We start from the raw sequence: 21,995 nt of genomic DNA, 5'->3' as shown, positions 1-21,995 counted from the left end.
AATAACCCAAATGAGACTGTAAAGCAAAAAAAACAAAACAAAAACAAAAAAAGGAGTTAGTGATAATTATTGGCATATTTGTCACTGTATACACATTGTATACACTTTAGATTCACTTTAGAAATTAAGGATGTATTGATAGTGATGTATTGACTGCACAGATGTTGTGAGCTGGGGCAGTTTGTGTTGTGGATAGTTGGAGCACTGACATACTCGTATGACATTTACTGTGATTGTGGTACATGGAAGACACACGTGCACTGGCGACTTCATCAGTTACATCAATACTGCTTTATAGTTTTTTGTTGCATGCTTTCAACAAGTTTGAGATGATTTGAGCTTCATGACCCGATGTGTTGTACACTGGATACTCAGGTCAAGAATATGTTGTTGGCCTTTAAACAACAGTCATGTAGTACAAAGGAGCTCAAAGTGTGCCAAGAAAATATCCCCAACACCATTACACCACCAGCCTGCACTTTTAAAACAAGGATGGAAGTATCCGTGCTTTCATGTTGTTTACGCAAAATTGTGATTGTGATGTGAATGTTGTAGAAGAAATCAAGATTCATAAAATCAGGCATTATCTGTTCTAAGTCGATAGAGGTTGCTGCCAGTGTGGTCTTCAGCTGCTGTAGCACATCTGCTTCAAGGTTTGCTGTGCTGGGTTCAGAGATGCTCTTCTGCAAACCTTGGTTGTGGTGAGCGGATATTTGAGTAGTGGTTGCCTTCTTATCAGTTTGTAGCAGTTCTTCTCTGACCTCTGGCAGCAACAAGGCATTTTATTCCATAGAACCGCCGCTCCCTGGATGTTCCCTCTTAGTCAGATGACTCTCTGTGAATGTTAGAGATGTCTGTGGAGGAAAATCCCAGCTGATCAGCAGTTTCTGAAATACTCAGTCCAGCCCGTCTGTCACCAACAACCACGTCATGTTCAGAGTCACTTAAATCACTTTTCTTCCTCGTTCTGATGCGTGGTTTGAACTTTAGCAGGTTATCCCGACCATGTCTATATCCTTAAATGCACTGTGTAGCTGCCACGTGATTGGCTGATTTTTGCATAAATGAGCATTAAAGCAGTTGTACCTAATGAAGTGGCTTTGTGAATGTATAGGAACTTCCACTAAACTGATTTTACCCTGGAGCTTTGTAATGCATGCGTTAGCAACTAACAAACCAAACCCAAATTCGATTACATCAACGTAAACATACATACACGAGTTTAATTTATTTTGTGGTGCATATGGCGTGGTGAATAAACATGTATCATATAAAGTACAGTATAGCAAGCGTACACAGAGGTCAGTGCACAGTGAATTCACTTACTGTACATAGGTCACTGCACTGATGTTAACTATAATCTCACAGATGAGTACACTGATGTTTCACGTGTCAGGCACATTTACATGGAGGTCTGCTGAGAAATCTAAATGCCCCAGAGCATATGCATTTTAATGTTTATTTTTTACTATATTATAATGTGTTTTTACACAGTGTTATAACCCCTGAGGTAAAACAAAAATGGAGTCTACATCGTTCATATTTCATCACTATTGTTGATGTCATGGTTGAAATCTGTTCTTGCTGTTCCTATTTTTTTTTTTTTTGCCTTTTCTATTTTTTCTATTCCACATGTAGCAGGTCTTTTAGAGGAAAATACCCAAATTGTGCTGATGAACAAAATTATTGTTTAAGTAGTTTTCAATGGCATGACATTATTTCATAGTGTTTTATATTTAGATTACATTTACAGCTCACTACACAACTACTGCCATTCTTCTTCTTCTTCTTTTTAATTCTGCACACAACTATTTCGGTCACTTTTATGTGTCTTCCAGGAATCGAAGTAATAAATATCTTCTTCTATGAGATTGACTGACTCACGAGTATGCCTTGGAGCAAAGCTTTCTAGTGTCACAACCTGGCTCAGAAGGGCCATGACTAAAGGAGGAGGCACGCTATTTATCAAACGCAGCCAAAAAATAAAGCTTGAAGATCAGAAAAATCTGTTGTGCAGCACCTGCATTAGATTGAAATTGTGTGCGTGTGTGTATCATGAGAGAATGAAAAGACAGAACCATAAAGAAGCACGGCAGAAGAGCCAAAGATGTGCAAACATCAGTTTTATAGACTGGGAACACTGGGTGTCCTCCAAGTGTTTAACCCTGAAGTTTGCCTTCAGACATATTTGGATCATGTCATCTAAATGAGTCATTATGTAGCGTAAAATCAGCTTTATTACCTCCTGCCGTGGTTATCCGATCATGGGAAGCTATGCTGATGTTTTTTGCTAAACCATACACATTACTCGCAAGACACACACGGAGCATGAGCGTGTACAAAATGGGCTCAAACCCATATCATCATGAGTCCATGACATGTACAAAAGCCCATTTACCATCCACACTGTGCTACACATACAGTACATAGCTAACCACAATGTAGCACTTTAGAAAAAACTTCCACCAACCCATTAAAGTCCATTAGATGTCCTCTAAATGTCTCAGTCCGAGCATAAGACTGTGGAGTGTCACATACTTTCTTCTCAGGGCGATGCAGAGCCAGATGGCAGGTTTCTCCGGTGGGTAATTAGTGCCATGTAATCATGACATTAAACCTGTAATCTGGACAGGTTTTCATACTGGCCAGTTTCTGTCCCATGTTTCATATCAGTATGTTTTTAAGCTTTGCTCAGCTCTTAATTATGTCACAATTGCAGATATTGGGAAATACAGGTGGTGACTTGTTTTGACGTAAGACCAGTGTTTGTTTATGAGCATTCGTCTGATTTCATGCAGTGGCTTTTCGCTCAGTGAACGTCAGAGACATTTAGTGGTGGATATTAGCTATTTTATGCAAATAAACAGATTAATGAATTGCAGCTGTGTCTGTTCCCCAAGCTTTCATATTTGCAGGATTTGCAGTGAAGGATATTTTAAATGTCAGGTTACTTTGCAGTCATGCAGCTCTACAGGTTTCCACCTGGGATCTGCCCTTTATGAGTGAAGTCCACTTGATACATATCTTTCTCTCTCTGCTAAGAGTGTGGTTTGAGTGGCAGAATAACTGCTACAAAACAGCGATAAACAAGGCAGCATTATGCACAGGAGGATTTCCGAGGACATGAAAGAATATTCTGACAGACATTTTTACGGAGTTGAGAGCATTACAAATTCATGCTCCCCGTTGAAAGACTTGCAGCTGCTCTGGGACTCCTCTGTTCCTGAAATCTGCTTTTTACACCTTTTTTTGGCACCTACACTCATTCTGAGCAGCCTAACATGAAAACCTGTCCACTTAAAAACGTCTTATTAAGATACGTCTGTGAAGGTTCTCAGTCATCCAGGTCATCGTAGTCAAAGGAGCTTGCAAAGAAAAGCATCTGAACTTCTTTAAGTTGCTTGAAGATGTTTCACCTCTCATCTGAGAAGCTTCTAAGGTCAATTGGTGGGGAGTCCCAGATTTATTAAGATACCTATTAAGATACCTTCTTATACTGGAGACACATAGTTCTTATCTGTCAATATCTGTCCAGAAAAGAGCTTGAAATAACACAATTTTAAGGCTGAAACTGGTGTAGATTAACCTTTTATAATGGAGGAGCAAAAATCGAATCTTGACATGCAGCCAATTTCTCCAAAACGTCTTGAGCACCCAGTCCTCCACAAGTTTTTTCTTTGAATGCTTGTAACGATTCCTTTTCGCTGAAGAAGAAACATAAAACTCATTAGAAGTTCATCGCGAAACTTCAAGTCTCCTAACCTTTGAGGCATGAAGGAGCCAAGTACTGAATGGCAAGAGGAATCATAAGATTTCATAAACAGCAGGGCTTTTTTATGACCTATTTATGCTCATCTGGGGCTAAAGGAGGATGAGAAAGCACAAACTGGAACATGCTAGAATTTCGGTGCTATGTTTAGCGTTGACTCATCAATAAATCATTACCGCATTAGGTTTACGACTCTAACAGGATTATTGTAAACAAACAAGATCACTGCAAGGGGAGAAGCTGGACAGTAACCCAGCCTCTCGAGATGCAGAGTTGGATTTAAAAAGGATGTAGCAGGCTGTTTGTACCACCTTTGGGACAGCTCGGGATTGCTGTCACTTTTTATAGTGGGGGAAATAATTAGTTGATCTCCTGGTGAATCTGTAAGTTTGCAGTCTCTTATTTTTATGCTCATTTCATTTTAATGGAGAGGGACCAAATAGTTAACATTACACAAAAGTTATGAATTGATTTGGATGTCATTGACTAAAATAAGCATTTGATCTCCAAGCCAAACATGACTTAGCACTTGGTGGAGAAACCCTTGCTAGTGAGCACAGTGGTAAGATATTTGTTTGTATTTGCTCATCAGATTTGTGCACATCTTAGGAGGGATTTTGGTCCACTCCTCTTTACAGAAAGCTCTGATTCCTTCAGGTTTCTTTGCTGCCAGCCGTCAACTTTAAGTCTGTATAGACACTCCTCTGGCTGTATGTTTTAAGTCATTGTCATGCTGAGAGACCCATCTGCAACACTTCAGTGTTCTGCATGAGGAAAGGAGGTTCCTGTCCAACATTTTATGTTAAACTGGCCCCTCAATTTATGCTGTACCTTCAGCATAATGTTTTCACCTCCATGCTTGACTGTTGGGATGGCGTTCTGTAGGAAATACGCAGAATTTGTCTTCCCCCAAACACAAGAGCTCATCTGTGCCAGAATTCTGACTGGGTTGTAGGGGATCAAATACATATTTCACTCAATGACTCAATTAATTTATAACTTTTATATAATGTGTTTTCTCTGGATTTTTGGATGATATTCTGTCTAGAGACTGTTCATTTCTTTGGATGTGAGCAAACTAACAAATTTGTTGCAGTGGGGGATCAAATAATTTTCCCCCCACTGCACATGAACTGAACTGAAATATACTTATGATGGCGTTTCAAATTTGACCTCATACGAACACGTTTGTTATTAATTGGTACTCGGGTGATCAGCTTTGATCACATGGTGCTCCGTAATTGTATCCCTGAATTATTAGCGAAGGAATTGTGAATCACAAGGATATGACACATAATGCTGATCTTGTAAACAGGGTTTTAATTGGTAGTTAGTTGTCACTGCGTTCTCTAATTCTTTGGGCATGTTCAGGTTGGCTGCGTTTTGGGTTGGCTCTAATTATCCCTGCATTAATTTGGATTTGGTCCGGGTATATGTCACACCAACCCACAGAGGTTTATTTGGCATGGATTGTCTTCCATGCCATAATTTAGGATTACATTTTGACTGTATAATTTATGCTTTTCTGTTTTCAGCTTTTCTCTCCTGATTGACGCTGCAGTAACGAGAAAAGACATGACACATGGTGCAATTGGACTAATAAATAGACACAGACACATTTGATTTTTTTTCTTAATTTGATTTCAATCTTACCATATGGAACTTGTCTACCATTATCTACTAGAAAATTGTGTTATGTAATGCTTATATGTGTATTTTTGTGGCCCATATTGAATCATAACAAATCTCTGAAATAGAATTTGAAAAGATGAAGTTATACATATAAATTTGGTTTAATTCAGAACAGATGTCCATAACTTGGGGGTTTATTATTGCATGCAACTAACCCTTATGCTAACTAGGTAAGTACCTACACCTGGAGCATTTTTCATTTGCATTTTGCTGGTTAAGCTCCTATCTGTTTCTCCATCTGGAGGTGGGGGTGGATGTTGACTTGCAGAATTATTTGGAAAAAACTGCACAAAAAAGCCAGCAAAAAGCGCTGATATGAACACTACATGATGTTGAAGTTGAAGCAATCACAGGGTCTTCTACTGAGAGCATAGTTTCCACTACCTTTTCTCTTTACGTTAAAAGCCGAGTACCAGTAATTATAATTTAAAGCATTAATGAGCATTCTCTCTACATGTGTTTCAATGATTGGCGTACATAAGTAAGCGTCACAGTTGTCCTTATTGCTGCCCCTACTGTGCTGAGTGGACCATTACTGCTGCACTATTACACCGCCCCACAGGAGCAATTGTTTGGAAAATTTAAATTTGGGATCTTCTCAGCTGACAGACGGTCCTAACAGTGATAAGAGCAATGAAAAGCTCCAACAGACACACCCAACCTCAGGAGCTGACTTTAATAGGACAGCAACTGTGCAGCCATAATGCTACGTTCCAAAAACAGCAAATTATTTAACATAAAAGCTGCACCGGGCAGTACCCACAAAGCTCTTTTTTTACACCCTTCACTTATTCCCACTCAAACATAACCTTTCTGTTTGTTGCACATCTGCGAGAAAGAGCTGAAAAAGATGTGGGATAAATCTGCAGGATGGAGGACGATGGCTGCTGCTACAAACAGCTGCTAACCAATGTCCCGTCTGCATGTCACCGAGGTCACTGCGGATTTCTTTATAAGTACAATAAGCATGAGGGGATGTACAAATGTGATATGGGCTAAAAAGCGAGACGTGCATGTGTATCTGGTTGAATGTAAAGGATTAGAGCTTCTGTTGTTAAAGGGCGGTTTAACCCATCATGCTGCTGATGGTGCTGCGTGAGCTCGTGTGTTTGTGCGTGTTTTTTTCAAGCTGTGTTCCACTTTACACTGAAAATAATGAGTGCCCAGACCTCAGGGGCGGAAAGGCTTTAACAAAGAAACAGAGTGCAGAAATCAGCTGTCAAGCCAACGCCTGCGTGCATGTGATTGGTAATGATGCATACATCCTGTTTTTCACGCCTGTATTATTTTATCAGCATTAATATACGGGCTCCCTCTCTATTTACTGTTTTATTTGTGTGCGAGCGCCACTTTGCCCGTCTGTACTCTCGCGCGCGCCCTGGGAGGCGAGTCATTACATTTAGGTGACTGTGCTTCAGACGTTCTTTCCCGCGCTCTGGTAGCAACTTCAGAGAATTTATGTGTGTTCGAAAAGGGCACCATTTGTTCAGCAGCTACCGCGCCTATTTATTTTCCTGACCTGAGGGCATCTTACGCAGCTTAAAAAGTCCACACAATTTTTTTGTTACTTAGCGTTTCGAAATTTCAGTCTGCCCTTGTATTTTGTTAAGGCTTTCTGAGGAGGGTGAACGTGGAGGAGAGAGAGGAAAAAAGGGCAAACAGAGGGATGTGACAACACAGTGTGAAATGGGATTTAAACCCTTGTGGTTGTGAATACATGGGCTGTGAAGTAATGGGCTGAAGGCACCATGACAGCATTTAGCGTTTCGGAGATGTGGCATATGGCTTTTGTTCAGTGGAAATCCAATTTGAGTGTTTTGGGTGTTGCATGGTTGCTGTAATATATCTCCCCTTTTGGGTTTTTTCTTTTAATCTCAACTCCATTTACAGTATTGGGAGTGCATACAGTTTGAGCCAGACACTTAACAATGGCAGTGCTAATGCCATGTGTGAATGAATTAACCGTGCGCGGATTTGAACGACTAACCTTGCCAGTGTCAGCGTTTGCACACATAGCCACAATGAAAATAAAGAGAAAAATTTATTTATGTCTGCATATACGTACGCCACAATCCTCCATTCAAATGCCGCCTTTTAAAATAAATATTGAGTGTCCATCTGTAAGACATTAACTTAAGTCACTATATGCTTATGTAACTTAATGGGTGTTTTCTCCATCAGCGGCAATGCGACGATTCTGAATGCAAGAGACATGAATCATATAGTCTAAATACAAAAGAACAGTTTACTTTAACAGCACGTTCAAGTTCTTTAAGACATGTGGTCTAATATCCAGTGACTAAAAGCATCAACAAAATAAATATTACACTACAGTACTGTGCAAAGGTCTCAAGCTGCCCCTCACTTTTTTAATATATGGGTATCAGATGCAGTGACTTATTGAAATGTGCATGAAAGTCAGAACTCTTCTTTGGATGTTTCTGCCTTTTGTTCTGTTTTCTGTCAAGATGATCAGACACCGCTTTAATAATGTTGAGGTCCAAGCTCTTGGAGACCAATCCATGACTGATAGAGTTCTTTTGTGTGTTTTGGTATTCTTTTACTGTGTTTGGGATCATTGTCATTATGAAAAATGAAGCTGTTTTCGGTCAAACACTTTCCCATTATATTGCATTTGGATAAAAACCTGATGATACCTTTCTGTTTTAATTATTCCATCAATTTTGACAAGATCTCCAACACCACTGGCTGAAATGCATCAGCAAACGATGAGAGATCATCCACTGTGTTTTACACATGCCTGTAGACACTCAGTGTTGCATCACTCTCTTGTCTTCCATGCGTATTGGCAACAATATAAACCAAATTCATCACTCTATAAGACCCGTATGTGGTTAGTCTTGTCTGATTTGGCATACCTCAGCTTCTTGATTGACAATCTTCCACTGAGATCATTTGATGAGGCTTCAGTGAACGGTAAAAGGATCACCAGAAGGGCCAGATGCTCAGGTCCTGGAGCTCTCAGGTGCTGCGTCACATGTTTGCTGGATTCCTCAAATTTTTTGAGGAATTCTCATTTCAAACAAAAGCAGCCGAAGAATACCTTTGAAAAACCTCCAGCAAGCCTGTAGAACTACAGTATTGCTCAAGACCATGTTAAAAAATTACCAGACTTTTGCACAGTGCCCTGTCTCCACATACTAACTCAGTGCAGTCTGTTATACATACTTATATATGCACGATCTGATATTGTCGTGTTGGTGTTGTTCCCAGATCAACATAGTAAATGTTGTTCCAGGATCAACATTGCAAGTGACCAATCAGAATGTTGTGACGTCATACTTTTGCGACTTCGGGAAAAACCGCCGTAAAACAAAAAACTGTACTTAAGCTGCGAGAAACCGCCTCTGTCCGCCGATCAACGGACCCTGACCCTAACCCTTTAATAAACGCTAAGCAGAATTGATATTGTCCTTGCAACATTGGAATTTCATAAATGCATGAATGGCTTGGCGCGCCAAAGAATAACGTCACAACAATGTGATTGGTCATTTGCAATGTTGATCCTGGAACAACATAGTAAATGTTTTTCCAGGAACAACACCAACACGACGATATCAGATCATCCCTTATGCCACATACTTATATAAACTATAATATTCCCATTTCTTCACTTTTATATTTTATATTCCCATCGACTTCCACAGGATCACCAAGGCAGCCCTCCAAAACACTTAACGTCCCACTATAAAACTACAAAAGTATGTCACTGATATTTCCATTTGCTTTTCAAAACACCTGCGCGTTTTGTGATCTTTTTTTTAAAAAAAGAATGAAGTCCATCCGAGCAGTATCTCCAAACTTTTGGTGATGTGACTGTCCTCTTCAAGGAAAATGCCTGGGCTCTGCTTTGTTGCCTATCCTTCTTCCAAGTATGGCAGCTTTTGAAAATGCTTCTAGGACTGTTTTTTAACTTCAGCTGTGGATTTCAATTGTACGCTACTTTGCAGACTATTTCCGTCCGGATTTCCAGGAAGCGAGCTTAGGATGCTCTGACATTCAAGATCCTTTGAGTATGCTATTAGTCAGGCTACCTGGTGCAGTGAGATAGCACTGAACCCCTTCAACCCTTTGAAACGCTGGGGACCCACAAAGCATCTTAGAACCAGAGCACCGATCGGAGACCAGCCTCTCTTTCACGGTGTGTTCATGTTCAGGAATCCATGGGACCACACTGATGATTTCTGATCAGTGTGTTTATTCTTAGAGCCTTTATGCACGCCATCCCCAAACTCTCCACCCTCTTTGAAGTGCAGACACACGAAAGGGGAAAACGTTGGCTCAAAGCCCAAAGGAGCCATGAGAGCTTGCAAACACATCTCCAAGTTGTTATTTACAAAATGCTTTGTTTTCCCATGGTCCGAAAGATGCCAAAATAACCCTCCATTTGTGGCGTTTTCAGTTTGGAGACTATAAATGTTTCATTGTTTCTATGTGAGCTAAAGTGCTGTGGCGTGAAGACATGGTGATGCATTAGTTATGACTTCCTGGCTTACAGGGGAAGATTACCTTTACTCTCTCACCAACAAATCCTGCTCCGTAACCAAGTGGAAGACACAAAGAGGATCAGTTCAAAATTACACATCAGGGTCGCAGAGTTATGATGCCTGACGTCTTAGAGTTGTGGGAGGAATTTAAAGGACAGTAAGTCACTTGTGGTCAGGTTTGATAAACTGTTACTTTCACACAGCGGGTTGTGTCTGTTTACACTTTCTTTCTATCTTAAATTGAACTCAACATCAATAGATTCCTTTAGTTGTAGAAGTCAGACTTGAGGTGAAGTCAAGAATTCAGACGTGGCAGAAATATTCTTTGACTCAAGACTCATTTGACTCAAACAGCCCAGATTTCTCACTCATTTATTAGTTGCAACTTTTAGCCAAACTCGAGTTAGGATGCCAGGTCACGTACCTGTATAGAGCTGACCTTACAGAAGGAGGTGATTAGTGAAACGACCCGGTCTGTCAGCACACGGGCACGGTTTGCTGTCGTAATTGGTCATAACAGTTGTGCATGCTGAATTGCTGCTCTTTTCTGTGTAGAGCGATGCGTGAAGAGCCTCGTGCTAAGTGCATGCTACTCAGATTATTTAAAGTAACGAGAAGAGCCAAATGAAGATGTTTTCTGTGTACATTTATGTGTGTCTGCCAGGTTTAGCGCACTGCATTGTCTGCTGGGGGGTTGATGCTAAAACCTTCAAGACAAACAGGCAGTGGTACTATTGACTGTTTCATTTGAGACTGTTAAATGATTTGTTCAGTTGTCAGATGTTCCTGTTTGAATGCCACTGTTGTCCCCAGTGGGCCAATGAAGGAGGTTCCTAGGAGGCAGTGAAAATATTCAGCGTGTCTGGCAGATGAAATTGTTTTGTTTTTTCCTGTCAGAAAACATTTGAGAATACAGTTTGCAGGAGGCTAACACGATATGACTATTAAACACATAGCAGTATGAAAAAAAAAATCAAACAAATCAATCGAGACTTCTGTCAAGTCTTTGTGGTGCAATCTCACAGGTTCCCCATCAATATGATCAATAATAAAAGGGCATGAAGCAGCTGTGGAAAAAAGGTCAAATAATCAGATGAACGGTCACATGTATTCTCCTTTTTTGTTCAAATTAGACATCTGTTTTGTAGAGAATGTTTGTACATTTGTTTTACTTTTGCCTCTGCCTTTTTATTACCTGTGCCAGGAAGTTGTGTTTTTCATAGCATATGCATTTGCGTGTGCATGTCATCATTTCATGTCTTTGAACGCGTGATCTCGAGAAGTTTTAAATGAACTCTGTTTAAACTTCATAAGGTTGTAGAGTGGGGTCATCTTAACAATCCGTTAAAATTTGGTTTACACCAAAGTCTTCAGGGTCAACGTGATTGATGATTTATTGGTCGAAAATGGACCAAAACCCATTTAACCTAGAAACTATGATTCTTACAAGTGTGATGTGTATTGTCTACATATACAAAGTACCATATAAGGATTTAAAATATGATGTCACATTTGACCTCTGACCACTCCTTCAAGGTCAGTAGATTAATCTGATGTTTCTCACTGCCATCGTTTGTACTGACAACATATAGGAATATAGGGAATGATAAATGGGGATTTTAAACATAATGTTACTTGGTGTTTATTACTATTTTAACATTTAAAAAGATAATACTAAACAATGAAATGAATGCTACTCAAAAAACTGTACTTAAAATTCTGTCAATAGGCTTTAACAGAAAAAATAAAAGTCTGCATTTCCAAATGGATTTTTTTCACTTCAAACTTCTTAAAATATGTCGAAAAAAAACCCCACAATGCTATTCCACTCCTTGGTTGAGGATTGTGCTCTTGGAGTGCTTCTTGTTAACAAAAGTTTTTGGGGAAAGAGAAAAATCTGCCACGTCCTCACTTCCTGAAAGAGCAGTTTGAGTTTTAAGGTGATAATTTATAGCTGCTTTTTCTCATAGAATTAGATTGATAGGAATCTTGGGTTCACGGTGTAGTTTACAGATTTTGCAGTTGTTTTTTAACCTAATTAGTAAGGGTTGGAAAAGCTGGAGTAGACATTGTTTAAACTTTGAACAGAATTCCGGGCCAGATTAGAATCCAGACACGACAGTCGAATCTGTTTTTCCTCATCTCGCTCTCAACAACACTCACATTTTTATCTACTGGATACAAGACATCACTGAAAGCCCGTTCTCCGTGTTTGAGCAAGAGAGGCTTAAAGTTCATTACTTCATGTCACAGATGTCAAAGTTGGCTGTTGGACCAGGATTGGCTTCTAAACTAGTTGTAATGACACAAATCCTGCCCAAAGGTACATGGTTTAAAATCAGACTTTATAAGAGCCTGGATTAATTTAAAAAGGGTCTCCTGATGTCAGATGCTCAACATACATCATGCTGAACAGCAATAGGGTGTGTGTGTGTGAGTGTGTGTGTGTGTCTATGTAAAAGAGGGTACTACTCGAGTAGATTATCCTGGGTCTTTTCATAGATCCCTGCCTCATTTCAATGACAATGGGAGATCAGTGTCAATTAGTGCCGTGTCTTTGCATTGTGATCCGGAGAGGCGATAATAAAGCTGGGTTTTAGCCTAGGAAGACGAAGTGACATTTAATTATTTCACCTAATGTGTCCTGTATGTGCTGTACTCTATGACCGTATCAGTTTGATCCAAATGTGTTTCTTTGTGCGCATTATTTCCTCTTTATGTTCTATTAAAATGTCCCCTACAGATTGTTTGCTAGGTTTGCTCCTCCGTCCCCTTCACAGAACCACTCTTCCCTCTGGCTGCTCATTTGTTATGATGGCCTCTGGATTTGAGTGTGTGTATGCGTGCATATGTGTGTGTGTCTGTGTGTGTGTTAGAGGTCAGTGGGGAGTGAGGCTCCTCATAATCCGGTAATCAAACCAGCTGCCACCAGACCCAACCCCCAGCCTCCATACATCCGTCTTTCCATTCTCTCTCGCTCTCGCTGTATGTCCTCCTACATTTATCCCGTTCTTCTGACAGTTTTACGTTCTGCTTTTTTCTTCCTTTTGATGTCTTTTTTTTACACGTTAGAGAATCGCCAAATAACCATACATAAATCAAAAATCTAAATAAAAGAATTAGATTTTTTCCCTTTTTAAAACTTAAATAAATTCAATTAATAACATCCTGAAATATTTTTACTAAAGCATTAACAAAGATAAAGATTTGTGTTTATTTATAGTAGCGTAAACAAATTAAGCCATAATCTCTCGTTTTATTAATCCCTGGTTAAAAGCTCTCTCTCTCTCCCTTTTTTCCATTTCAGTTTTCAGTTTTTATTAATAAACCTTCTTCGCGCTCCTTCACCCTCCACCGCCTCTCTGTCCTCCTGCTCATGTCCATGTCACATCTTCCCTCTGTCTCTGTTCACCCCTCACCCTCCACCCATAACGCTCCTTTTTCTCCCTTTCTTTATTTCATTCTTTCCTGTCATTTTTTCCCGTGTATTGCTTTCTTATGCTGTGTTTGTCTGCATTTGTGTCCCTTTATGGCTTATTTGCCAGCTTGTTGGACCAAATTGCTTTACAGCACACAACACTGCCCAGCAGTACATCCAGTATAGATTAAACACACTTCGTGTCTGCGAATAAAATGGGTGTTTGTGAGGGCTGTGACCTGCTGCGCTTCCAATGAGCTCATTTTGTGGACTCCCAGCGAAAGGAGTGCCCTGTCGAATCTGTAAGTAAAGCTGCGTGTGGGAAGATGGAAACCCAACACTTCCCTACATGAGAACGCTCAGTTTGCGCGCCACCTTCTGTGTGACTCACAAATAGATGTAGACTTCAGAGGATCACTTTTCTATTACTTAACTGTAACACATGATAATGAATTGCATCATCCTTTCTAGAGACTAAAGTGGACGTCAGAGGATTCAGCACTTTTATGCTGCAAATCTCCTATCACCACATCTTATGCCTGACATGTAGGTTCACAGATGATGACTACATTCACACATACAGCAATACAGAGTGTCTACAGCCATGCTGTTTGATCTTCGGGGCTGTAGTGGAAGTAAGAAGAGCGAAAAAGGAGCAATAAAATACTTTGTGTCATGCTGTCTCCACAGGATTAAGCAAGTGTCAGTGAAAGCTAATGCAAAAAAATAAAGAGTTTATGTGGAGCTGCTGCCCATGTTCATACTCAGACTCATACGTATACAACATATACCTTCATTGTATCAGATTTTTCTTATTTGATGTTATGAATTTGCTTAAGCTTAGAAAGATTAGTGGTGCTGGTTCAATATTAAAGGCAACATTAATTATTAGACAAAAAAAACCTTTGCTAAGACCAGCTAAACCAAGGATTTTAATACTCTAAAAAACACAGTGTGAGGCTTCTGTGCTTTGTATTTCTAACCAGTAGCACCACCATAAGTCAGTCATATTTTACCATTCCCAGTACATGTAATCCAGTTGTTTCCTCCAGTGCTTACCTAGACATTCAAGCAGACCACAAATCACCTAATAACAGCCGATCTGACTGCCAGGCCAGCCTATATCAGCGGTACTTCCTGTTTTTCCATGGGGCTCACTAATTTAAGTTGCTTAAGCTTCCCTGCAGTCGCTGTTGCCTCTGCTACTCGCTCCAGCTCCTTTAATGCTATAACTGACTTAATCAGTGTCATATCGGTTGTCACAGATGCCTGCCTTTTTGTTTTTCCCCCTGGGGTCCTCATGCTGCTGCCCTCACCTTTCCATCTTTGCATATTTATTTGCTGAAATTTTGTTATGGATAAAAAAAAAAAAATATATAATATTTATTACAATAACTTAGGTGGTGTCAAAGCAGACTGCTATATTCAGGCTCCATAAACTCATTTTCTTGTAACTAGACAATCATATATAATACTATTATAATACTGTATAATATGTCCTACAGTAGTAATTTATCTGTTAGATATCTGTGTGAGAAACTTTCAGTGAACCGCAAATGTAAAAGAAAAGTGTAAATAATGTAATTATCTCATAGTAAGACTTCAGTTTTAAATTTTTTTTTAGGTTAAATGTCATTAAAATATTAGAAATTAGGTTAATTTTAATTACATTTTAAATATGTAAAGAAAAAGATACAGTTAAACATTAACTGTAAACGATATTATAAAGAGTTGTATCTAAAAAATTCAATGAATCCAGTGGATCAGATAATGTTCCTGCTTAGACATTAAGATATCAAAGCTTCCTCCTTCTTATATGAGTTCTAATGTCACAATTCCAATATATTTTAAGGCAAATAAGGATTATTTATGTTTTTGCATGAGCTGTTTTTGCTTCCCTCAGACCGTACTGTCATACAGCTAGAATATTTTATATATTTTATATGTTGTCAAATCTACTTCTAGTGACCAGCACCTCATGGTAACCTTTGGTGTGAATGGATTGTAAACACCACTTTTGTTACATGAATATAAAACTAAAATGTTCGTCCACCAACTCCACCTTTTATCAAGATCAGCCAGTGAGCTTCAGTCCCAGTCCAGTGATAGAAAACGTAGTTTCTGTGGTATCATCGACACAGAAGCACTGGTAGTTTCAGTTACCTGTGACTTTCTCTCCCACTCTTAATCAATTTAAGTAACATAAAATTACATTAATTACATTACGTTAACACGGTTGTGACTACTTCCTGTTTTATCTTTGCATTGGTGAATATCTCTGCTCTTCTGTCATCTCTGTCATTCCTCACCTCTTCCTTTGAAGCTTCCTCTCAAAGTTTCTTCTTTCACTCTGCGCCCCGTCCACATCCTGGTCACTGACTGTGCCACTCTGACTTTCTCTCTCGCTTTCTCTTTCCTTATAACCTGCATAAGTTCCTCTTCTATTCGTTCACCTAACTGGCTGCCCTCTGCTATCTTCTTCAACTCTTCAGATGGCGTCCACAGCATTTCGGCTCAGTGTGTTCTCCGCGTCCTCATTATCACAGAGGACATGTTGGGCAGCAGTGTCACTGTCCGCCTTCAGAACATGTCCCAGGAGCACTTCCTGTCACCACTGCTGGGAACCTTCTTGGAAGGTGTGTCCGCTGTTCTCTCAGTTCCTGTCGAGGATGTTTTCATCTTCAACATTCAGCCGGATCTGGATGCGGCACCCGGAGGAATCCTGAATGTCAGCTTCTCTGCCGCGTTGCCGGGCGGACATTTCTTTCCCTCTGAGGCCCTGGAGGAGCAGCTGTACCTGAACAGGCCGAGGCTGACGTCACTGACACAGATGGAGGTTAGTCCATGTGCAAAAAGACACACACAGAGGAATCACACCTCTGAGTGTCTGACTTTAACTCCTTCATCACATCACAAAGGCAAAAATGTTGGCAAGCATATAAATACCATTTAACTCTCTCATATGGTGTTTCTCTGGTTCAAAGCATGGTCTTTTTGCTGTATTGAAAACAAGAATATTCTTTGAGATTAATGAATGTACCTTTAATAAGCGCCTTTAAAAATAGCCTTACACTCTTTCAGGCTGCGCATGCACTGCATGAAATTATAGGAAGCTAGTTAATAAATATTAATCATTTATGAGGTATAACATTTAATATTTCTTGAAATTATTTATTTTAAAATGTATTGACTTATTAATTCACTTTATTAAAAAGAATGACAGTAAGCCTATGTAACAGAGAAATATTCATTAGCTACACCTGTTTAACTGCACATTAATGGAAATATTGATTCAGCCAAACACATGGCAGCAACTTAATGAATTTACGCATGCAGACATGGTGAACCCGACCTGTCAAAGTTCAAATCAAGCGTCTGAATGAGAAAGAAAGAAGATTTTAGTGACTTTTGAATGTGGCATTGTTGTTTGTGCCAAATAGGCTGTGTTTTACACTCTGATCTCCTGGGATTTTCCTACACTAGAGTTTATAAAGAATGGTCTGAAAAAGAGAAAATTTCTAGTGAGTGCCATTTGTGTGGGTGAAAAATGCCTTGTTGATGTCACCGCTCACAAGACAACAGGGCAACTGTCAACTCAAATAATCACTTGTTGAAACCAAGGTATGCAGAAGAGCATCTCATCAAACCTTGAAGCAGATGGGCTACAGCAGCAGAATAACACCCTGGGTGCTACTCCTCTCAGCTAAGAGCAAGAAATTGAGGCTATAGTTTACATGGGCTCACCAAAAGTGGGCATTAGAAGACTGAAAAAATTGTTGTCTGGTCTGACGAGTCCCAATTTCTGTTGAAATATTTGATGTAAAGATAATCAAAACGTGTTTTCATCCTGCCTTTCATCAGGGGTTCAGGCTGCTGGTGATAGTATTTTTTTTCCTTGGCACACTCTGTACCAACCCAGCATCATTTAAAGGCCTCGTCTGAGGCTTACTGACCATATCCATCCCTTTATGACCACGGTGTGCTCTTCCTCTGATGGCTGTTTCTAGCAAGATAATGTTGATTGTCACAAAGCTCACATCATCTCAAACTGGTTTCTTGAACACGACAGTGAGTTCACTGAACTCAAATAGCCTCCACATTCACTTCATGGATGTGCAGCTGGCATTGCTGCAGGAACTGTGTGATGCTGTCATGTCAATACGGAGCAATATCTCTGAGGAATGTTTCCAGCACTTTGTTGAATCAATGCAATGAAGAAGACAGCTCTGATGGCAAAAAGTACTAGCAATGTGTAACTAATAAAGTGGCCTGTGAGTATACATCTGAGCTTGTTGGATGTGAACTAGTAATAACACAATACAGCTTCCTGTGGCACATCAGCCATGTGACTTTACAGAACAACGGGCAAATATGACCATTAAATGTTCTCATGCATGAAATCAGGAACACCTGGACAAGCACATCAGTTATGTAATGTTTACACAACCCAAGGGAATCTCGCGGTAAGAGAGAGATAGATAGAAGCAGAAGGAAGAAGGTGAATCCAGAAGGAAATATTTATAAAGGGGTGAGAGAGACACCAGTGGTGAGTGCCTTTGATCTTATCTTAACAGGCACTGTCACACAATCACACATGCACACAGGATCTCAGCTCTTAAGAAGACACAATCTAGTGAATATATCTGGTCCACTGGCCTTAACAGCAAGCAAAAGCTGTAAATATACAATTTGGGAAAGTGACTGGTTATGCAAAGACACACAGCCCACTGCTGTCACTGTGTCCAAGGCAGCATGCTAAATGACTGATAGCTGCGGGGATTGACCTGTGGAGAAGGTTAAGACTGCTAGTATCAGGTAAATGAAGGTAATATGAATATTTTAAGTACAAAGAACCAAGAAAACTCCAATGTGATAATAAAATTACATTGTTTAAAATGGAATAAATAAAGGCATTCCCATTTTAAATATGTATGTCTAACATTACTGAAGATTACCATTTTGTAGCAATCAAATGATAACTTTCACCAGTCAGAAGTGTGAAGCCACCTAACAAGTCAGTCAGTGAGAAACTCCTTCCCCAAACTACAGGTATAGACTTTTATAACCAGCCTATACATCATAGCAGAATTCAGAAGAAGGCGGGTTTACCTTACCTGCCTGCACATTTACTGTTTTGATTTATGTGCCAGTTTGACAGTAAGTATAATATAGTAAATAAACTTTAAAAGGCTGTGTAGCATTTTTGTTTTTTTGATGCTCCTACCAGTATGACTGTGACAGTGCCTTACAGTATCATGTTTATATAGCCATGAGCATGTTTTAGTATTAGCTAGCATGCTAGCATTCAAAACATTAGCATGCTAGCATGTTTAATTTCTCCTAAAAGAAAAAACATACTTTTTTTTTTCTTTCATGTTATTATTTCTACCAGTAAGCAGATACTGATGGTTGCTTAATTTGTTTTTATATTGTTTTTTCAATTTATGTATTTCCTCGTTTGCCCAAATGATACAAATTAAGTATAAGAAACTGTTTTGGCATCTTTCTTCACTTCATCATAACATGTTACAAATTCATTAAACTGTATCTTTATGTCATTGTTAAAAATGATACTTTTTAAAAACTTTAATAATCATCAGGGAGATTTTTACTTAATTAACTTCAGTACTAGGTGCTGTTAATATCTAATGTACTTTTAGTTTAGTTGGATTGTTATAGTGATGCTTTTACTTTGAAGATCTGAAGACTTTTTCCACCATTGCTGAAATAGATCACTGGAACACAAAAACAAGAACGATTTCACCGCTTATAAATATTAAAAAGTAACTTTATTATGAGTGATAAAAGAAGCCCTGAGTGAGGACGCTTGAAAGTCTAAATTGAGAATATTCCTCACACTACACTGTATATGTTTCCTCTTCTATTGCTCCAGGTCCTCCCGTTTGATGACAACGTGTGCTTGCGGGAGCCTTGCCAGAACTACATGAAGTGCATCTCAGTGCTGCGTTTCAACAGCTCTGCCCCCTTCATCTCCTCACCCTCCATCTTGTTCCGGCCCATCCACCCCATCGCAGGACTACGCTGCCGCTGCCCAGTGGGATTCACGGGTGATTACTGTGAGACAGAGATCAACCTGTGCTACTCCAACCCCTGTCTGAACGGAGGGGTGTGTGCCCGCAGAGAGGGAGGGTACACCTGTATCTGCCGCGAAGACTACACCGGTGAGTAGCGAGGGAGTGTGTGCGTGTGCTGTTTGAAAGTGTTTTGTGGAAAAGTCTGTTTTTGTCTGACGAACAATGTGATATATTCATACTGATGATAAACAGTTTGTTTCAAGAAACTGTAGAATAAACCAGGTTTAATATAAGGCTGAGTCATTCTTGCCTTGTCAGTTAAATTTAATAGAACTGATTTATATCTAACCAGCTTAGTCCTAGTCCTTTTTTTCAACTAATTGACATTTCCAGTAGTGAGTCTGCTTTAATGAAGATGTGCTTGGAAAATGAGTGCAGGTCTTATTAGCAGTTCTTCTAGATCAAGCTTTGAGGGAAATCCTTAGAGGAAAGCTTTCATATGCTTGGTTATGATACAAAAACCAGACTGCTTAAAAAGCTTACAACGCTTAAAAAGAAGCACTTTCATCTGCTTAAAAGTGGAAAATTCTACTGCAAATTACTGTTTGTATGTTCCCATTGTGCCTGCATAGATTTCCATGAGGTACTCCAAGTTTCCTCCCACACTCAAACTTGTTAGCAATGATTTTAAATTGTAAAATTTGTATTGGCTCCAGCCTCTAAGTTCACTCTTAGTGAAGTGATGAAGAAACAGTCTATGTTAAGGAAAGTCAGCTATTTATGACTTTCTTATTACTGTATCTTCTTTAATTTTGAATTATGTGTGCAGTATTTCCTGTTTTATTTTGATAGTCTCTCGTTCTGTGTGCATAGAGTTGAGTTTTGCTTGCTCTGTCTTGTTAGTGAGTAATTAGTTACAGCTGTGTACACCTGTGGTCCACCCTCTCGTTATCCTGTGTGTGTAGTTAAGTCTTCAGTTTTTCTCTGTTCTTCGATGTCTCATCATAGTTTGCTGTGTGTTTCCATGTGTTCAGTGGTGTCTGTCATTTGTTCCTCATTCCAAGTTCCTAGTTTCTCGTTTTTGGAGTTTTGTACTATTGTATTTCTTTAGTGTCTGGTAGTTACAGTAAATAAAGCTGCCTCTTTTAGTTACCCCTTTGTTCCCGAGTCCTGCCTTTGGATCCTACCTCTGGCTACCACACAGCGCTACCTTCTGTTATGCAGCAAGGTACTATTGTCACGGTCTGGGGGGCAGACCGTGGGGGATGTTGGAGAAAGGACCCAAACGCTGGACTTAATGAAATGAACAGTGGGTTTATTTACAGTGAGGTAAATGTACACCACACATTGAATCTCCAAAAGTGCTCCCTCGACTCCCGTGACGTGTCTTCTCCCAAGTGCTGGTATCCCGTGCTCTCTGCCCCTGTGCCTTCACACACCCCGTGTGTCTTGCAGTCCTGTGTTCCACTCTCCTGAGGAAAAAACACAGACACAGCCGTTATGGCACCAACTCCAGCAGGCATACACTGACCAGCACTACAAACACTGACATGGAGTCTAACTCAACGATCCTGCGCCGGAGGAAGCTCCATCGCTCTGTTAAGTAGCTCCCCCGACGATCCTGATCAGAAGCAGGTGTGTGGTAAGCTAGGCGTGACCAGCAGCTGGCAGGGCCACACCCATCAGGCCTGCAGGTGGCTGTCCTTCATCCTCCAGCCTCACACACACACACACACACCAGGATGGAACACAAGAGCACAGTGCAGCAAACATACATCCAATACACTAATACAGGCCCGGCCCTAACCAATCTGGCGCCCTAGGCAAGATTTTAGGTGGTGCCCCCCTACATCGGCAGTGTAGTGTATGTACTCACAAGAAACCGAATAGCTTTGTCTTTGACCTTTTTTTTTTTTTTACTTAAAGAAAGCAAATTCACAATCAGAATAATTAACAAGATAAAAAAAATATATGAATAAATAAATGAATACAAAAAATAAAAAATGAATATATGAAATACAATAAATTTCATTTCATTTATTTATTTTTTTCACACTTGGTACAACAGATCAAACAAACCAACCACACTTTCTATCAATAAAGCACTACAACCATGTGTGAAAAGGAGCAGGAAGAAGAAAATATTCTTATTAAACCCCGCCCCCTATCTACATTCCAACTTATATTACAAGTGGGCACCAAAAATCAGGGAACAAACTAATATTAACATTTCTCTCCGGTCCTAACCCAAACCAAACAACAAATATACCACTCCACATAGTAACAAGGAGAAAAATAAAATTAAATAAATAAAACAAAAAATTATAATGGATCCATTTTCAATGAACTCCAATTTCATTCGCATTCTTCATATTGAGTTATCGTTTTAAGCATGTAACACTTTTTAAAACAATGTAAACTTATACAATTCTTTAAATTATAATGAAGAGAGTTCCACAGTCGTATACCCCTAACGGTTGGACTCCTTAATCTTTGTGTAGTCCTAGCTAACTGATGCTTAAAATAAAATTTCCTTCTGCTATCTTCTCCCCCTGAACACATTAAAAATACTC

The 21,995-nt window shown here is 39.6% G+C and overlaps 1 protein-coding gene across 3 annotated transcripts in view; it reads left to right on the top strand.

Annotated features, from left to right (window-relative positions):
- The window catches only part of celsr3 (cadherin, EGF LAG seven-pass G-type receptor 3), a 125,575-nt gene that overhangs the window by 9,668 nt on the left and 93,912 nt on the right, over positions 1-21,995 (top strand). For all 3 annotated transcript variants that reach the window (XM_004554001.5, XM_004554002.5, XM_004554000.5), the window contains exons 2-3: positions 15,880-16,223; positions 19,281-19,569. In XM_004554001.5, coding sequence (XP_004554058.3) covers positions 15,880-16,223; positions 19,281-19,569 — 633 coding nt within the window. The remainder of the gene's footprint in view (positions 1-15,879; positions 16,224-19,280; positions 19,570-21,995) is intronic.

This window comes from Maylandia zebra, linkage group LG20, assembly GCF_041146795.1.
Source record: "Maylandia zebra isolate NMK-2024a linkage group LG20, Mzebra_GT3a, whole genome shotgun sequence".
Taxonomy (NCBI): domain Eukaryota; kingdom Metazoa; phylum Chordata; class Actinopteri; order Cichliformes; family Cichlidae; genus Maylandia; species Maylandia zebra.
The sequence above is the reverse complement of the archived record's forward strand: the minus strand, read 5'-3'. Positions and strand labels throughout refer to the sequence as shown.